The sequence below is a fragment of the Otolemur garnettii genome, unplaced genomic scaffold, assembly GCF_000181295.1.
Source record: "Otolemur garnettii isolate 467f Iridium unplaced genomic scaffold, OtoGar3 scaffold00134, whole genome shotgun sequence".
NCBI classification, from domain to species: Eukaryota; Metazoa; Chordata; class Mammalia; order Primates; family Galagidae; genus Otolemur; species Otolemur garnettii.
The window spans coordinates 1,979,409-1,998,736 of NW_003852529.1; the positions used below are offsets into that span (position 1 = coordinate 1,979,409).

At 41.1% G+C, this 19,328-nt stretch overlaps 1 protein-coding gene across 10 annotated transcripts in view; it reads right to left on the reverse strand.

Moving 5' to 3' along the window:
• The window catches only part of PPP6R3 (protein phosphatase 6 regulatory subunit 3), a 148,777-nt gene that overhangs the window by 25,166 nt on the left and 104,283 nt on the right, over positions 1–19,328 (reverse strand). For 6 of the 10 annotated variants that reach the window (XM_003798298.3, XM_023518317.1, XM_023518321.1 and 3 more), the window contains 6 exons: positions 16,844–16,959; positions 14,767–14,852; positions 9,442–9,528; positions 4,325–4,422; positions 2,186–2,240; positions 1,265–1,395 (listed from right to left, as the gene is read on the reverse strand). In XM_003798298.3, the coding sequence (XP_003798346.1) occupies positions 1,265–1,395; positions 2,186–2,240; positions 4,325–4,422; positions 9,442–9,528; positions 14,767–14,852; positions 16,844–16,959 (573 nt within the window). The remainder of the gene's footprint in view (positions 1–1,264; positions 1,396–2,185; positions 2,241–4,324; positions 4,423–9,441; positions 9,529–14,766; positions 14,853–16,843; positions 16,960–19,328) is intronic. The other 4 variants (XM_003798299.3, XM_023518324.1, XM_023518320.1 and 1 more) reach the window with 3 other exon arrangements.

A 19,328-nucleotide genomic window follows, 5' to 3' on the forward strand; every position in this document is an offset into this window, starting at 1 on the left:
GTACTTCCTTAAGCCACTGTTGGGTCTTCTGCAGCCTACAGCCATAGACATTCCTAAGGGACACAACATAATGCCAGCCCGGTTAGGAACAGCGGATGCTGACACACAGTCCAGCAAGAGACACTGGATGGCTAAGAGATGGGGTAGGAGAGAGTTTTGCTTTTCACTGTATATCCTCTTGTTCTTTATGAATTTTGTCCCATGTGAAAACATTACTTAACAAAATAAAGAAGTTCAGCCACTTTCCAAATATCTCTCTCTCCCAACTATAAAGATTCTAATAATGAAACTCATATAACTAGGACTCTGTGTATAAAGAATAATTTATTCAGGTTCTAGTTAAAAAAAAAAAAAATTGGTCTGACCCTGATGTATCAACAACCTACATGATCCTATCTTCACAAGATGATTAACTTTTAGAAACAATTTCTCCCTTTCCTCCTCCATTGTTTTTTCTTTTTTTATGTCACCTTGGGTAGAGTGCTGTGGTGTCACAGCTCACAGCAACCTCAAACTCTTGTGCTTAAGAGATTATCTTTTCTCAGCCTCCCGAGGAACTGGGACTACAGGTGCCTGCCACAACGCCTGGCCATTTTTTGGTTGTAGTTATCGTTTGGCAGGCCCAGGCTGGGTTCGAACCCACTAGGTCCAGTGTATGTGGCTGGCGCCCTGCTCCTGGGCTAAAGGTGCCGAGCCTCTTTCCTCCTCCTTTGAGGAACTTTTATCAGAAACAATACCTAACTAGGCTGCTGCTGTTACTCCTGGTGGGAGAACACTTATTTAGGCACTATGTGACTGCATTTGTTAGCACCATTTTCCATGTAGAAGATGCTGGTCCCGCAACTCTTCTCAGTTAACAAGGGCCTTTATTATTTTTTTTTTGAGACAGAGTCTCAAGGTGTCACCCTGGGTAGAGTGCTATGGCGTCACAGCTCACAGCAACCTCCAACTCCTGGGCTCAAGCGAGTCTCCTGCCTCCGCCTCCCAAGTAGCTGGGACCACAGGCACCTGCCACAATGCCTGGCTATTTTTTTTGGTTGCAGCCGTCATTGTTGTTTGGTGGGCCCGGGCTGGATTCAAACCCACCACCTTAGGTGTATATGGTTGGCACCTTAGCCACTTGAGCCACAGGCGGAGCCAACAAGGGCCTTTCTGATGGTAAACAGCAGCACTGGTCTCCGGGGTGAACATGTGCAGTGACATCACATGACCACAGACTCCTGGCGGCTTGGCTAGCAGTACAACTGTAATAAACTGCCTTCACCTGGATCGCCTTTGGGATTCTGGTGTAAATGCAATGTGCTTTTCCTCCCAGATGTCTTCCTCATCAGAACCACCATCATCAAACTGCTGTATTCTTTCCTTACAACATGCTTCAAACAAGGCAATATTTCCCTATATAAAAACAAGAGAGAAAAAGAACAAATTTAAAATTAAGTTAATTTTTCCCCCCAAAGTAACCAATGTAAACTAAAAATAGTGCCTATCATGCACCAAACTGAAATGGTAGCTTCTGCGTAGGTTAACAGGAACTTCCCTCGAAAGGACTGGGTTCAAAACCAGCAATAAGCAGCCTAGACCACATCCCTCTCATCTAATCCCAAGAGCCTCCTCTGCCCCCGAGCCACAAGAGCAGATTCATCCTAACAAGGAAGAGCAACCTACATGTCTGCTTTTATAGTCCAGCTATAATGGCCCACGTTTGCTGTTTCTATCATATCACATTAGCAAATAAACCAGTGGTCTCTCATGTTAGTCAACCCAAAACCCAAACTGTGCACATTCAAATGATGAAACTGACTTAATGTTTCTGTCTGGAAGTGAGAGGCTGGCCCTGCCCACTCCGAGGTTCTCCCCTGCGACACGAAGCAAGAGTAAAAGGAAGGAGGTCGGCATCTAATTGCAGCCTTCTCTCTGAAGCCAACTGTCGCTACCAGAATCATAGTGACCCTGTTTTTAGTAGCCCTATCACATCACAGTCCAGCACTGCAAATTTACATGCTCACAGGTGCTAGGCAGGTGATGGGATTGGGTGAAGCACATAGCAGCAATCTAGAAAGAGGGCCATACAGCGCGGGCATCCCAGCGCACACGGCATCCACACATGGGCTCCAAAAGAACCCAGTAGCCACTCTTCCACTTTTCATGTGCCACAGTGCTCATGACAGGAATCATTTATACTTACACTTTCATTTGTATTGAGAGTAAAATTGATGTCTGACACTCGATCAAAAGAAACACTGTGAACAAAACATAAATGTAAGAATCATTAATTACCTATCAGCTCACAGAAATAGGTAATTAGAAATAGTGTATTCACGAAATCCTGCAAATTCAATATTCACCTATCATTAAAAATCTCCATAAGTAAAATGCAAACAAAAACATCCTTCTTGTATTAAATCAGTGGTTCTCAACCTGTGGGTTGCAACCCACAGGAACTGTATTAAAGGGTTGCGGCATTAGGAAGGTTAAGAACCACTGTATTAAATGATGCCACCTCCTATGGTATTAAGTAATTTACTGTACAGAGGATGGGAGGGTTGGGATAGAAGCCTTTTGAGACATAAGCCTCTGAGAGACCATCAAACCTTCCTTCCTACATGATTTTTAACATGCTTGGTAACGTGCATGGTTACCAAGCATGGCAAACCTTGGTAACACAGGACATACTAATAATCAGAAAAAGGTTGTTTGCAAAGAACCAAAGTAAAACATGAAAAAATATACAAGCTATCAGACACTGAGGTTCTCAAGAATGCTATAGCAAAATTCATAAACAAAATACATGGACATCCCTGAAATCTTATGCTATAACAAGGCATAATCTAGAAAAAAAAAGTAGGGAATAAAGAATAGCCCACTAAACACAATTGTGAAAAGGCAGAGTCATCTTATAATTCTTCAAAGATTTACTTTATTCAATCAATATTCCAAGCATCCAGCACAAAATTTAAAGACATTATGGATTCCTATCTATGAAACATTAAGTAAGAGTCCAGACAGGTAAATGGCGAGTTGCCCAGTAGGAACCTGCAGGTCTGTTGTGGGGAAGTAGGTCCAATCTCAAGCTGACTGCTCCTATTCTTTCTGGATTTAAATGAGCCAATTCTAAGGACAACTGTCAGCTTTCAACGACTGCTATTTATAGGGGAGCCTCCAGTCCACAGTGCCAATACGGCATGTTTATGGTGCAATTAGGAGTGTGCTATAAAAATATTTTTGCTTCTCACTTACTATAAACTGCAATTTGTGAAAAACAACAGCCTCTACTGGCTATAATTCAAAGTATTGAGAATTTAATGCTTCTAAGGCACCACAGCAGAAACTAGGTGTCCCTGGGCATAATCAGGAAGCCCCCTGCGAGCAATCATCCAATGTTCAAATACCAGTTGGCTTAATTTTTTCTTAAACTCTCAAATGAGCTATAATACTCAGCTCAAAAACATTGATAAATATCTCTTCTTTATCAAGGTTGGATGCTAGACAATTTGTTTTTATTTTTGTGAAGCACCTAGACATTTTCTGTTCATCAGTTCCACAGAATATCACTAATTGTTTTTTTTTTTTTTTTTTCTGAGACAGAGCCTCAAGCTGTCGCCCTGAGTAGAGTGCTGTAACATCAGCTCACAGCAATCTCCTGGGCTCAAGCGATTCTCCTGCCTCAGCCTCCCAAGTAGCTGGGACTTCGGGGGCCCACCACAACACCCGGCTATTTTTGGCAGCCGTCATTGTTGTTTGGTGAGCCCAGGCTGGATTTGAACCCGTCACCTCAGGTGAATGTGGCTGGTGCCTTAGCGAATATCACTAATTCTTATTTCTAGGTTTCTCACCCTGAATGCAGAATGAGTAGTTCAACTGGCTCTTGCAAAAAATTCAAATCTACTTTATGAGTCACTGGTGAAGAGAATACACAAAGGAGAGAGCTCCTCCTGCCAGTGTGGTTACCTGCCACACCATTATACCCCAGGCACCTTCTCTGAATGAATGTGCCTCAAGCCAGCTAACTAACAACATAGGGGTTAATTACTTTAGATAATGTTATTTAACCCAGAATTCAGAATGTCTGCTTGAATGCGTAACAAAAATAGGCCCCTGTGAGAGAGGTCAAGATTAATGGTGATGTTTCTTTCCTTGGAGTGACAGTTTAAGTCCTAATTATCCAGCCTTAAGGCTGAAAATGCTGGAACTAAAAGACCACCACAGAGGGCAGGTTACTCCCAAATCATGAATGGTAAAGCGTGACAGTCAAGCAGAATCACAAAAATGTCTGAGAAGACCAGGGGTGTGGGAGATGGGTACAGAGAAAGGAAAATACACTTACTTGCCAATGTCATCTTGATCTGCAAACTTCTCATCGTTGAAGCCAAACTGGTCAATAAAATTGGACGTCATTTGTTGCATCTGATAATCAGAAAAGGCCTGGCAACCCCAGGACCAGTGACAGTGATATAATGATTCTAATGATATTCTACATACTATTTGCCCATTTGTGTTCCAGAAATCACCTTATTTTATATAGCCATAGGGCTTTAAAAGTTGGTGTGTTTTTCTAAAAAGAAAATCAAATAATTTCAGACACAATTTGCCAAAAAGGGAAAAGTTTAAAATTTGGTCTACAAATCCTTATAATGCGCACGTCACTGTTAGAAACACCAAGTGACCATTCTGTCCCCCACTGTCAATTATCTTTAGGGAGAGGTCTGGTGTAAGCCTAGTTTGAAGAAATGATCAAGTAAGATGTAATAGTCTGAAATTAAGTCAATCACCTCTGGACACAACCAACTTTATCCTCAGATTCAGTAAGTGGACCACCCACCCTCCCTCTCTGCCACCTCTGCCCATCCCCAATCCACTACAGCAAAATAGTACCAAAGGAAAAATGACTGATTTAAACAACTACGATCCTACAAACAAAACATTTAGGACATTTCATTTTTTCAAAAAATGATTTAAGTCTTAAGAGGCTAAGAAGAATATAAAACAGAAGTCACTTCTATCCTACCTACCTTACAGAGAAGGCAGGAAACTTAAACACTTATCTGAAATCTCTGTGTAAAGTATATACCACTAGAAGACCCATGCAGGAGCCAGTTCTGTTTCCTTACTCTATATCCAGAGAGTACCAGGCTCGCCTGTTTTCTTAGTTGAAAAATGGGGAATGTTATAATAGAAAATATTAATACTCTAATTTAAAAAAGCAGGCCCAAGGAAGCAAATGTGTTCTCACATATTAATAAGGAGTAATGAGTATTTAAGAACAAGCAAGGGCACCTCTTCATTTTAACCTAAACATTAAATATAGAGACCAAATAACCATGTATGTGCTGCCCTGTGGCCGGAGCTACAAGGAGAGGAAATGGCTGTTTCACTGGACAAGTCCATGAGAGGTGAGGCAGCTGCCAGGGTCAACTGAAGGCATCACTCTGGTCGCCACACGTTAGGAAGGGGATGGATATGACTGAGTTAAACTAACTTCTCCTCAGTTCCACATCTGAGCAGACTGTGGATTTCACCCTGCAGACAGACACTGTAGAAACCCCTCTGTCATCACTCCTGATTACTCATTCTGATAGCAGGGAATTATGGCATGGATAATCCAAATTGTAGATCATTAAAAAACAAACCTTATATTTGGCTTTGGAAGGTATCTACTGCTTATGTTCATCTAAGGACAGAGAACACCAAATTTCCCCTTTCTCTCCTCTGAGACAATGGCACTGGCTGCACCTCTGCTCCCCACAGTCCCATGCCACCCCTCTCCGTCCACAGAAAGACAATGGCACCGGCTGCACCTCTGCTCAAGCCCAGTCCCATGCCGCCGCTCTCCATCCACAGAGACGGTATTATCTGTGGGTTTGAGCCCAGGGTACAGGGCCTGCTATGGAATGGTTACTCGTAGTGTCACTCACAGGAAGCTTCACAGGACTGTGTTTGGTAAGGCCTAAAGTACAACCAAGGCTGAACTGTGGGAATCTGGCTGAAAGCTGAATAGTAGGGACAAGCCCTGGGATGCAGGGCTGAATTCTGGACATATGAATGGAAAACGTGACAGGCGCCATTCAGAGTCATTAAACCAAATGAAAGAAACCAACTCCTCTGAACTGCAGCTTTCTCTTTTAAATGCTCAGCACTTCACTGATGTGGTAAGCAGCCATGATGTTATTTTGCTGAGCAAGCAGCATGAGACAGGCTCTAAGTTCACTTACAGATTAGAAATTTGGTCATACAAGGCCCTTCCCAATTATTTTAATTATTTCCTCTCACCTCAAATTTTTAGTTTTAGTTTTTTAGAAACAGACCCTCATTATGTTGCGCAGGCTGGACTTGAACTCCTGGGCTCAAACAATCCTTTTGAGAACTGTGACTATAAGTATGCACCAATGTGCCTGGCTCCCTCAAAATTTTCATGCCTCTAGAGATGATATTATGATTCTTTTGGGAAGAAATGGACCCCAAAGTGTTTTTACATTTTAAATGCTTCAAAAACAGAATGCAAATACAGAAACTATCACAAATGTAATATATACACATAAGTACAGAGATATATATGTACAGACATACATACATACATATTTGCATTCATTCTATTTACCCATCCATCTAAAGACGGATATATAGCAACTGACAGACACCTGTAATTTCCATACAATAATGCAGAGAAAAACTATAAACTGTCATCAGTTCTTAAGTCTATTACAGCTTCTAGAAAGATAGAAACTAACAAAGAACTTCACCTTTCAAATCTAACAAAGCTATCAAAGCTTACAAATCCACATATTTGTAAGACTATCTGAAGACTATTACTATATTCTATTTTAAAATACATAAAAAGTGCTTTGAACTCTGAGAAATCCAAATATAGAAAGCACCACATGGTGTGTTATTAGAAAAAGCACACTTTCCAGTACTGTCACTTGGCCTGGTCAGCGGACTATTAATGTCAATGAGAAGTGGCCCAACCACTTTATTAAGCAAATCTCTTAACAGTAATGCCACCCCCCAACAGGAACTACTAGTTGACTAAATTTGGCCTGTATGTGACGTGGGGTGGTGGGAGGTGATCAGATCGTACTTCAGAGCCCATCTATGTCAGTGACCTGGAATCCTCCAGACAATGCAGGGGGAAGTGCATGTGACCTTCCACATCTCTGTTGGGCAGAATTACAGGGATGGGAGCCAAACACTAGACTTCAAGAAGCCAGAAATGGCTGGAGGCAGAACAAAATGGGCAGCTGTGAGGAATCCTCCATACCAAATACAGCCCCACTGGTGACAGGGTTAGGTTACCTAGTTAAATAACTGGCTCTAAGCTCTCCACACTTTTTTAACATGAGGCCCATATTCAAATGCGAATGAGAACCTGAAGTTGATAAACTCAATACTTTGTAAAGGAGATTATGATTAAACTCTTATTTAATCAACCTAGATTTGTAGAGATCTGCAGTTTCAAAAGTAAAAAAATTGCTTTGGAGTACATTTCTTATTTCCAAAATGATCTGTGTTTTATAGTTTAAATACGCAAAGTAAAGTTTACTGAAAGACTGTCAATCAGAAAAGAATAATTATTCTTCTCACTTTTTTTTTTTTTTGCAGTTTTTGGCCAGGGCTGGGTTTGAACCTGCCACCTCCAGCATATGGGGCCAGCGCCCTACTCCTTTGTTCCACAGGTGCCACCTATTCTTCTCACTTTTTAAAAAGTTTCTATGAAGGGGATAGAATTAATGAGAGTAGGAACTTGGTGAGGGCTGGGTTAGTTAAGTCAGTTTAGTGACTGGGATCATTTCACATGCATATCAGCAGTCACTCAACAAACAAAATAATATAAGAAAACTCTTCCCAGAAAAGACAGGAGCCTGTAACCACACAGCGTGAGAAATAAGGAGCCTCACTTTCCAATTTTGACATATTTACCTAGTTCTAGATTAAATCAATAGCCCAAAGTCCTAAGTTTAGAGGCATTCTTTTTCTGAAAGCTGTATTCCTTTCTGCCCCTACCTTTTTTTTTTTTTTTTAAAGGGACTTGCTCTGTCACCCAGGCTGAAGCATAGTGGTGTGATCACAGCTCACTGCAAACTCTAATTCCTATGCTCAAGTGATCCCTCCTGCACATCTGCTGAAAACTATATTTCAACAGGTACAAAATCACCTTTACAATTTACATTTGACATCATCAAGCCTCATTCTAGGGGTGGACCAATGGGTAGCATTTGGGTTCATGTCTGATAGAGTGGACCATCTCAATACTCTACAAAAGTCTCAGTGGAGAAAGAGGCCATTGTGCCGGAGTGCTCCCTGGAGCAACATCAGAGTGCTCAAGGGAAAGGCTGCTTGCAGGCACAAGGACACCCAAGAGCAAGGAGGTGGTCAGGGTGTCTGTGCTGGGAAGGCACTGCTGCTCAGCAGCGCCCCCTGTTGACTGATTGCTCCCTAAGCCCTGACCTTAGGACTGCCCCAAAGGGCAGAAATGTCAAGAATCAACAGAGAAGCCAACGAAATACTAAAATACTATTTCAGACCCACCTGGAAAAGGTGAATCCTAAACTGCCTTAGTTGAAAGCCACACATGGCATGAGGCTTGCAAGCTGAAAGATAGGGCCAGCTTAAGCATCAGAAGCTTCATCCCGGCCCCAGTAAAAGATGAAGCTTAGAGAGGCTTAGAGACTAAGGGAGGGAAATCAAGCAACATTCAGTGCCACATGGAAAAGCGTCCCCGTTAATTCTACTGCCACACCAAAACAACTTACATGCCAAGACCTGGTCCAGGCTAAGGACAACGTCTCCCTACCAACAGCTGATCACCTACAAAAGGGCTTTATTTTTATCTCCCAAACTTGATACCCAGTAGAGAAAGAAAATTATTTGTCACTTCTCCAAAAACCATCAATAGATGGTAAATCAGTACATTTCTTATTTATATCCTGTTTTGTCCCACAAAGGTTATAAGCAGCTAACAAATGGAGATGAATTTGAGGGCAGGAGAGTCGAGGTGGCAATGAATTGCTTGAACTAAAACCTACCTTAAATGTAACTATAATAGAACTTAAAGATTTAGACATTTACCATTAACAAGGGAAGGATCATTTTAACAAACCAATTGGTTCAGGGATGCTGGCCAAAGTTTACTTTCCTTTACATCCTCTAAAGTCTTATTTCTATTTCTAGCATTCTTATCCACAGATCTCTGCTACACAAACCTTTAAGCAACAACCCGACCACTGTGAAGGTCTGCACGATGAGCACACGGGGATGACTGCCTCATGACCCAGTTAACATCTGAAAGGTACCCATAACTTCCTATTTTAAATGCTTTGGCCTAACTAATAGGCAACCCCAAATCACATTCTAATACACAATCTGATTTTAAAGCTGATTCATAAATGGCAACTAAACTAAGCATTTAAAATAAAAACAAAAAGCAAAGCTTTAGGCATGACTCACTTGCTGCAAAGAAGAATCCTGTGAGAAACCCGTTTCTTTAAAGTCAATTTCATCATCACTGGATGAATGAATATGGCAGGTTGTAACCTATATGCATAAAAATGTAAAAAACTATTTAACATAGGAAAGTTTTGGACATTTGTATCATCAGCATTGTTATGGAAAAATCACATTTAGTTTTTCTCTCAATTGTAACATAAAAACAAAAGTAAGTCATAGTCCTCCAACCCACCCAACACTTCAAAGGCATACTTCACGTGGGTCTGGCCACTGTTCTGTGCTACCCCTTCTGGTTATCTTACTCTTCAGTACTAACGTCACCAGAAAAACAGATTTTTAAAAAAGAGAGGTGTGTTCCTCTGTTTAAGGGATTTTTATAAATATCTCTGGTTCAATGTGTGACACTTTGAGAAAGGTGGAAGCAACGGCGCAGATGTGGTCCATACGGCCCAGCCTGGAGGGATGTGCACTCCCCAGGGATGACTAAGGAGTCACTAGGAAAGTCAGGTTTAAATAGAACTATTCCACTTTAAATTCTTGAATTTCCTTCCCACATTAAGAAAAGCATTATCCATGAGCACTAAATACAACTTCAGTTAACAGTTTCCTGCTCCTAAGATCTCAAATCTTCTGCCTCTGAAAATGTACACCCCTGTCCCTACAACTTAAAACCAGCTCTCAGAAATTAAGACTCTAGAAACAAGTACTACATTTCTGAAGATAATACTGTAGTCTCTGAGTTACTCGTTCTGGACTTTTCATATTAGTGTTTTGGGTAGGAACACTGTTCTTAGGGGAAGATGTGAGCTGCTGCCACCTGCAGTCTCTGGAGGCTAGTGGCCCAGTCTGTTTGGTGAAGCTGTTCTAAGATGGGTCAAGAAGCCCAAAGTAAAATCCAAATAGGTCTATACAATGCATGCCTTCTAAACTTCTGAAGAAACCACTGCCAGGATAAGATTAATCTTTTCTCTTTGTCTGATCATCTTTGTTTAAGGAAAAAAAAAAAAAAAACTATGCCCAAGAGAAAATAAGCTAAAATAACCCAGTGTTTTCAACTCCTTCCTCTCTATCCTCCTTAAGGTACACAGCACTCCTAACTCTACTTATGAATCTGGCCCAGTGAAATCACAGACAGAATTTACAATCAATGAAGGGCACCTGCCTTGAGCCGAAAGGGAAACTGAACCAAGGGGGCAAAAAGAGAGCTGGCTGCTCTCACCCCAAGTCTTGATGTCCTAAGTGTAAACAGGATATTATGTATCCTCATTCATAATTTTACTTTTCCTAATTAAAATTTTACCACTCATTAAAGATAAGAAGGAAACTAACTTTTGTTGAACAACTACTATATGCCAGACATTATGGCCCCCTTTATATTTCCTTCTTAAATTGTATACTCAAAGCAATTCTGGGAGGTATTTAAAATTTGTCTCCAAGAGAAAATTAGGTTTAGCAAGTTATTATTTATAAATACACAATGCATACACACTTTCACAATTATGTTGATGGAAGATGTGATTCTGATTCTACCCTCCATCCCTGTCTGAAATTGTCATTAATAAAATAAGCTAAAAAGACTTTTACCTGTGGGGACACTTGCTAATCAGAGTCTCACCAGTTCACCACCTGGATGTGTACACAACCGAGCCTGATCTACACTTGCAGAGACACTCCTCCTGAGGCACGTCCAGCCCAGTAAACCTTAACTCTTCTTAGTCCTCTTGTTTCTGCTATCCCCCACCCTCTCTATCTACTACTCTGTCTTCAAAGTGTAACCTAAAACCCCATCATTCCTCAGCAAGTCTCCTATCCTAGAGCCAAGAGCACCACAGCCCCTCACCAGGCAGCTCACCAGAATCCCAGCTTACAACCCATCGCACATCAGTCTGTTCTCAACCCACCAGGTGCAGTCATCTTTCAGAAAAGTGCATCAAATCATGTCACTTTTTAGTTCAAAATCTGACTTCTCATCTCACTATGATCAAAAATCAAAGTGCTCAATGTGAACCAAAAAGCTGTGCAAATGTGGCTTTTCTGTACCTCTGGCCTCCCATCATCTTGTCCTTGCTTTACATCTTACCCGTCTGTTACATCCATCCTGGACACCACGCCAATCCCGGCACACACCGGGAACCACCGAGACTCAAGGCCTCTGCTCTTGCTTCCTTGCTCCCTCCCCGCAGTCGCCACAAAAACAAATGTTACCTTCTCATCAAGATTTTCCTCGACCACCCAATTTTCACTTGTACTTATGCCTTAAACGCTCCCTAACTCTCTCCCCTGTTTCTCCTCCTTGGCACTCACCATCAATAAACAGTCATGTATCACTCCATCATGGAGATATGGTCTGAGAAGGTGACTGTGCAGTCACTTGGACATCAAATGTACAAACCTATACAAACCTTGATGGCACTACCTACTGCTCCTAGGCTACAAACCTGTACACAAAGTTACAGAATACTACAAGCAGTTGTAACACAATGGAAAGTATCTGTGTATCTAGACATAGACAAAGTACAGTAAAAATAGTTTTCTAACCTTATGGGAACACAATTGTATATACAGACTGTTGTGGACCAAAATGCTATATGGCACATGGCTATATATGACACACACTGCTCACGTGTGTGCCTGTGTCTCCTATGCATTTGTTTATCCATCTACGTTGGAGCAGGGATTTTCGCCAATCTAGTATAGTATTATTATTTTCAATGTCTGGCACATCACAGGCACTCAAATATTCACTGAATTAAAGAAAATCAATAAATCACTAAGAATAAGCAAATACAACAAAAAGTAACAAGTATACAGGAACAGTCTTGCCAAGTCAAATGTGCATATTTGCTTTCTCTTTTGAGACAGGATCTTGCTCGGTTGCTCTGGCTAGAAGGGGTTGCACAGTAGCCTGAAACTCATAGGCTCAAGTGATCCTCCCACCTCAGTCTCCCACGTAGCTGGGACTATAGGCACATGCCACCCCCCCTTAAGCTAGATGCGTTAGGCAGTAAGTGCACCACATTTCACACAAGGGCACCCTTTGCCATTTTGCAAGGGTGAGGCCTACTGTATTGACAAGTTTGTTTATAATAATTACAATAGTTTATTTTTCCTGGAACATGATATCTAACGCCACTGAAATAAAACTTGAAAACCATCTGGGCAGGAAAATGAAGGGCCTGGAGGACGCACTTAAAATGCCTTTGGAGACACAGACCAATGTGTAAGCCCTTTAAACACCTGGAGCATGTGCAGCTCTCAAAATACCACAGGTACAGCTACCCACTGGAAGGGTTAAGACTGAATGGAGGTGGTGTTTAAGTTGTATTTTTTTTTTAATTTTTTTGGGAATCATTGAGGTACAATGAGCCAGGTTACACTGGAATTTGCTGGGTGAAGTCCCTCTATTAATAATGTCTTGCCCCCTTAAGAAAAGTTTTGAGACCAGAGAATCAAAGAGATCTTAAGATTAACCTGAAATTCTCAACAGAAAGCATAATGGAGTGGAGCTAACTCAACAGGAGATGTCAGCAACGTGAAGAGGGCTCTATAAATCTGACTACCTTTGCTATATAAGCCAACTTATTATTTTGCTTAAGTGTGGGTTGTGTATGGAGTCCAAGTATGATGGCAAGAAGTGCAGCAAGCAAAGGAGAACTCAGCTCCAATCTGAGTGACAGATGGAGCCCATCATGGTTCTTTCCAACATAGGTGTAAATATCTACAAGGGGCTGAACACTTAGTTTTCACTGCAGGCCCACACCCCTCCATGCAGACACACATAATAAAACTTGTACACGATCACAGGGCAGATGTACTGACAGGTGTCATGTACAGCACCTGACTTTATCTAAATTGCAATGTGCTCACAAAATAAATCTGCCTGGGTTACCTCAGGATATTTTTTAAAGCCTAATAACAAGTTTAACTGACCATTTTTGACTTCTACCTTTGAAATCAAAGGCTAATTTCAAAAGAAGTTTCCCCAACAAAATTATAAATTAGCATTACTAAATATTCCTTTATAAATAAGAAACATGACAAAAATTTCCTTAAAAGTGACACTGCCTACAAATGAATCAATAAAAAAATGTCTAAAATTAAAAAGTTTTTTATTTTAACCAATTGGGGAAAATGCATAAAACTATCTAGAGTGGGTCACATGTTCATTAAAAATGACTTATCCCTTCTTTGATGACCCAGGGCTGTCAGAATAAATGTTAACTTTTCTGTTGGGCTGTAATACAAGGAGATGCTATTTAAATTTTGGCTCTATACAGCTCCCCTTTTATAGTTATCTCAATGTTATAATTCTTCCAACTCTAATACTTCCTAAAAAAAGCCATTAACCCACTTCTCTTGTCAAATTCTGAAAAAAGGAACCAGATTTTGTAGATAATCTACAAGCCCCTCAGGGAATGTGTCGCAGGATGGTCCTTCTCATGACTGCTCTGTAGCTTTTGAAGCCTATTTTCTTGTTTCTAAGTTATATTTGAACAGATGAGACTGCCAGCTAATTGAATTCCTAACAGTTGAGGTGTTAATATATATGAGAAATTGAAGTTTGCAGCTGTTAATTTTCAAATATAGAGTTAAATGCCAGACACCAATACTTCAATGTAGAGTTAAGCACTACTTCTATCAAGACAATCAAAAGCTATCTTTTTATCAGCTGACATATACTTATAAAAGGAAATGCTTTCCCCATCTTTAAAAAGAAAGCAATACTTACCTGAAAATTTAATACAGCAAAAAAATAAAAAATACGTTCCAAAGTCCAATATAATTTAAAAAAAATTATCAATGCCATTATTCCCTAACTAAAAGTACCAATTCTGTTAAAAATTATAAAGCTGGGGTTTCAAAGTCATCGGCAAAATGTTTCCCCACTGGGGATGATCTAAAACGAGAGTAAAGCCAACTCAATAACATCAGAAAATCTTCAAAGGGCTATTTAGGCTCCCTGAGCACCCAAAGTGATCTGAACATGGTGCAACAAACCCGGGCAAACTAAAGGCAGGCTGGGGCTGCTCTGTTGAGCTGCTCAGGCAGCAGGCCACTGAGGGAAATAGAAACTAAGTAAGATGTGAAGTAGCAATCAGTAGCTCTTCAGGACCTTTTCGTTATCCCATGCAAGTAATTAGGAGTTGACTAGACAAATTAGTGAGAATCGTGTGAATACTGACCTCTCTTCCTGGTAAATAGACATGAACTTATCGTTGGCTCCCAATTACTAGGACAAATGGAAGACTTTTTACATCTTTCTGAAAAAATGGGCAAAGACTAAGAGCACTGAAAAAAATACAAATGCAACCTTGTAAAACCTACTAGATCTACCGTGTTCCTCTTGTTAGTTTCTCCTAAGGAGCTTGTACAGAAGGTCTCCCATCGCTCTCTGACTTCGTCAGGAAGATCTTCAGAGTGAGAAAAGAAAAAAAGCATTATCACCACAGTGATAAATTAAGTACTCCACATAGATAAAGTAAACAGTAGATAAAGTATCACCACCCTGACCTCCGCATAGATAAAGTAGACAGGTAATCCGGGAGTGGGCCTGCTCACCTAGTTCATCACTGGTGAGCAGGCCTGATCAGCTGAGTAAATGGTGACAGCCAGGCCAGTACTCTTAGAGGAATACTGTCATTAAGCCTCCACACCCTAAACCTCATGAACTTGCAGAAACCAGAACTCCCTTCCCCAACAGTGTAGGCTTGATTAGGCCAGGAGCCCTAAGCTGCTCTGTGAACTCAAGTTTCTAAAAATATTTTGGCAGAAATCTAACCTAAAAAGTATGTTTCCAACAAGCTCTTTCAAAAAAGCGCAGGGGCGCATCTTTTTTCACGGTCAGGCAAGTTTAGAAAGTGCTGCAAATGACAGCTCCTGAACGCTTTCTTGAGATATTATGATTGGTACCACCATGCTCCGTGGAACTCAAACTGGCTTCTCAAATTGCGGTCAGATGTTTCCCAGATGTCATGATACATATGCAAGAGAGAAATTACACTTCCTAGAGATATTTTAAAGAACAGGATACACAATTACTTTTCTGAGAATATGAAACCATGGCTGTATTTTTAGAGGCCTTATTAGGCTAAGGTTTCTGGTTTAAACTCTCCTAAATTCTGGTTTAAACCCTCATGTATCTGTGCATACTCGGGCACACACACGTACTACCTGGGAAGTAAGATCTCAAAAACTCAAAAAAATACTCAAAAATATCATAGTACTTTAGCCATTTCTCCTTGGCTGGAGACACAAAGATAAACTATACCTCCCATACCTCTCTCAAGAAATGAAACACAGTGGGCAAACTCCATCTGTCTTGTTCCTGGTGACAAGTGTGCTTTTAATGCACATTCACAGGTAACAGCTTCTTGAACAAACATTCTTAAGAGAAAAACAGCAGCTCACACTGGTAAAATATATTTAACAAGTTAACTCTGAATGAATCCTGTACCACAGATACATAAGGTTTTCCACATGCAGAGTAAGGCTCAGGACTAGCAACATCACTGGCAGAAATCTGGAAGTGCTCAGAGCTCCTGGTACTCTCTCTCACATTGGAAGAGATGGACTCAGGGCCCAGGTACCATTGTAAAAGGCATCCACATAGTTTCTTTGAAGTAACATTGGGCTAATTAAATTGAAATGCTAATAACGCAAGAGTCCTCTATAAGCCCAAACTGATCATATTAGTGCTAGAGATGACAAAAAAAAAAAATGCTGATGAATGCCTTAATATGTAAAGAAACTTAATTTGTAGGCTATATAAAGGCCTTGAAAAGAAAAAGAATAATTATAGCTCAAGAGGCTCAATTGCTAGCATATGAGTACTCTGAGCTCAAAATACACAAAAGAACATTTCACTGAGCAAGGCTCTTTAAGAACGATATTGGAGGCTTGGCGCCCATAGGTCAGTGGTTAGGGCGCTGGCCACATGCATCAGGGCTGGTGGGTTTGAACCTGGCCCAGGCCTGCAAAACAACAACAAAAACATAGCTGGGCGTTGTGGCGGGCACTTGTAGTCCTAGCTACTTGGGAGGCTGAGGCAAGAGACTCACTTAAACCCAAGAGTTTGAGGTTGCTGTGAGGTGTGACACTATGGCACTCTACTGAGGGCAACATAGTGAGACTCTGTCTCAAAAAAAAGAAGAAGAAGAAGGGTATTAGAGACTCAAGTATGCTGAAGTCAGCCAAGCCCACAATGTTTACTAAAAGGCCTATGGAAATATCAAGAGATGGATCTAAGAAGTACACTGTTCAAACACACTCTAAGGAACCTCAAAAAAATAAACTGCAAAATATAAAGAAACTCCACTAAGTTATTTAAAACACTACACATATTTCTACTTCACTCTTTAAGGTTTTCTCTGATTCAACAAAAACGTAAATTTCGTCAACTTACCTTTGATAAGCTGCTGTACCAATGCGCTGTTGGGGCCCTTATCAGTGCTATGCACGATGCAGTTAGCTATCCTTGTCAGGTGTCCCATGTAACCGTGCCGTCTTCCTCCCTCAGCCCTGACAATAGGGAAAGTATAAACATTCAGATTCCTACCGGAGTGATGAAACTTGGTAAATCACCACGATTCTTAACCATCATTCTGAAAATGAAGGGCACTGAAGAAGGTAACAATGGACAGAAAGGGAAGGAAAAAGAAAGGAGAATGCCAGTGTGTTACCGGTCAGACTAGGGTGTGTGTCTCAAGTCACCTAATTCAAAGACGACATGGTAGTCTCATGGAAGAGGACGGTTTATTCACGTATAGAAAACAATCGTTAACTGTCAATAACATATTATTTTAAAAAGACCAAACATTCTTAGTGTTACTATGACTTCCCTTTATACTTTTTTTTCATAAAATTATTTTTTGAACTTCAATCAGATTATAAGGAACTGAGGTGAGAAATTCTGCTGTTTCACTTTCTTAAAAGATATCAAACTAGTCATACCAATTTTAACAGAAATAATTCTCTATCAATGACATATCTCAAGTTAAGATATTGGCTGATTTAAGGACTTGGCCATGACAAGAAAGGCAGTCAACTGGTACTTGCCCATTCATCAAAAAAAAAAAAAAAAAAAAGTGTGTGTATATATGGAGAGAGAGAGAGAGAGATGGCTCTATCACCCAGGCTAGAGTACAGTGATGAAAGCATAGCTCACTGTGAATTCTTAGGCTTAAGCAATCCTCCTGCCTCAGAGTCTTGAGTAGCTAAGACTATAGGTGCACACTGCCATGCCCAGCTAATTTTTAAAATTATTTTTTATAGAGACAGGCTCTCCCCTATGCTCCTGGCATAAGTGATCCACCCACCATCAGCCTTCCAAAGTGCTGGGATTACATATGTGAGCCACCATGGCTGGCTTACCCATTCATCAGAGACAGATAAACTTAGTCTTCTTTCTTTTCCCCATCTACGGTCTAATCTTCCCAATCATGATCAATGTTTACATTTAGAGAAAGTTTTCATGTCAATGTGATTTCTCTGACTATACAAAGTGCCAATACTTGAAATTCCTTATAGAAAACTAAAGGTTTTTGATTGTAGAGAGCAAGGAACCAACTGAAGAGATTTCTGTTTAGAGGGAGAAAAATGTTGGAGGAGCCACTAAAAACAAACAAAAACCCAATCATCCTGTGCTTGAGGGCCTGCCTGCAAGCCCTTAGAAGGTCTGGGGATACCTTAGGGTCAGAAGGTGTAGAGCTACCTCAGCTGTGTTGATAAGAGCCTCTTTCAGTTCTACAGTAAGATCCAAAGAGCCAAGTCAAGTGTTCATACCACAACAACTTTTTTTTTTTTTTTTGCAGTTTTTGGCCGGGGCTGGGTTTGCCACCTCCAGTATATAGGGCTGGCACCCTACTCCTTGAGCCACAGACACCGCCCACCACAACTTCTTTATTACTTTTCCAAGCTCCCTAAAGCCCACAGGTAAAAACAAAGGTCCACTTCAAAGTTGGCCCAGGGCTTCCAAAGTGCTTTAGGAAACACTGGAAAAGCTCCTTCAAGACCCTCCACATGGGGGGAGTATTACTCTCTAAGCCTGTAGAAGATGGGCCTCGCAGGGAGAGCAGAGTGCAAAGGATAACTCAGCCCTGGGCAGATGAGGAGATGGAGAGAACAGGAAGTCAGGAAGGCCCCAGGGTCAGACATATAACCAGAGATACCAAGTGGGCCACACACAGCACCCCAAAGGAGCTCCACTTGGAAGAACGTACCTGAGGTCCACCAATACTAGCCCCTTGCCAATTTCTCACATAAAAGTCAAATCAAAACATTAGTAGTGCTTATTAAGCAATTTTAAAAAAACATCAAACCTCACAAAGTAAAGCTGACACCGCCCATGAGTCATCTAGCTCTCCTGGAGACCACTAGTAAATGTGAACAGAGCCACACAGCAAGAAAACTCCTGGGCCTACAGCAGCAGAGGGATGAAACATTGGGAGCAATGGGAAAGATGCCCTATTTAATGTTGCATTAAAATTATTTGCATAAATAGAAGCAGATAAATATTTTTAATAAATGATTGCTGTAATCTTTTAATACTTCCCAGGCCTCACCCAGGCAGGCTTTATGTTCTGCAAGGGGAGATGGAGTTAAGTCAGCCCAGTATGCTGCGTACTTGCTCAATGCCAGGGCCAGGGCAGGCACTGTGCCGCAGCACTGAATTCACACAACTTCCAGAGGTAAGGGTGTGTTAGGGCAGGCCGTGTGTGAAGTAGAGCTCTTCCACTAGATCTGGAACAGCAAGATGTGAACAAGTAAAGACTGAACGGAGCTGAGAGGAAGGCAGGTGTTTCCAGTAAAGGAACTGATGCTAACAGCAGCATGATGGAAAGCAAGCTGGGACCATGTGTGAGAGCACGGAGAGCTTCAGGGGAGGGAGG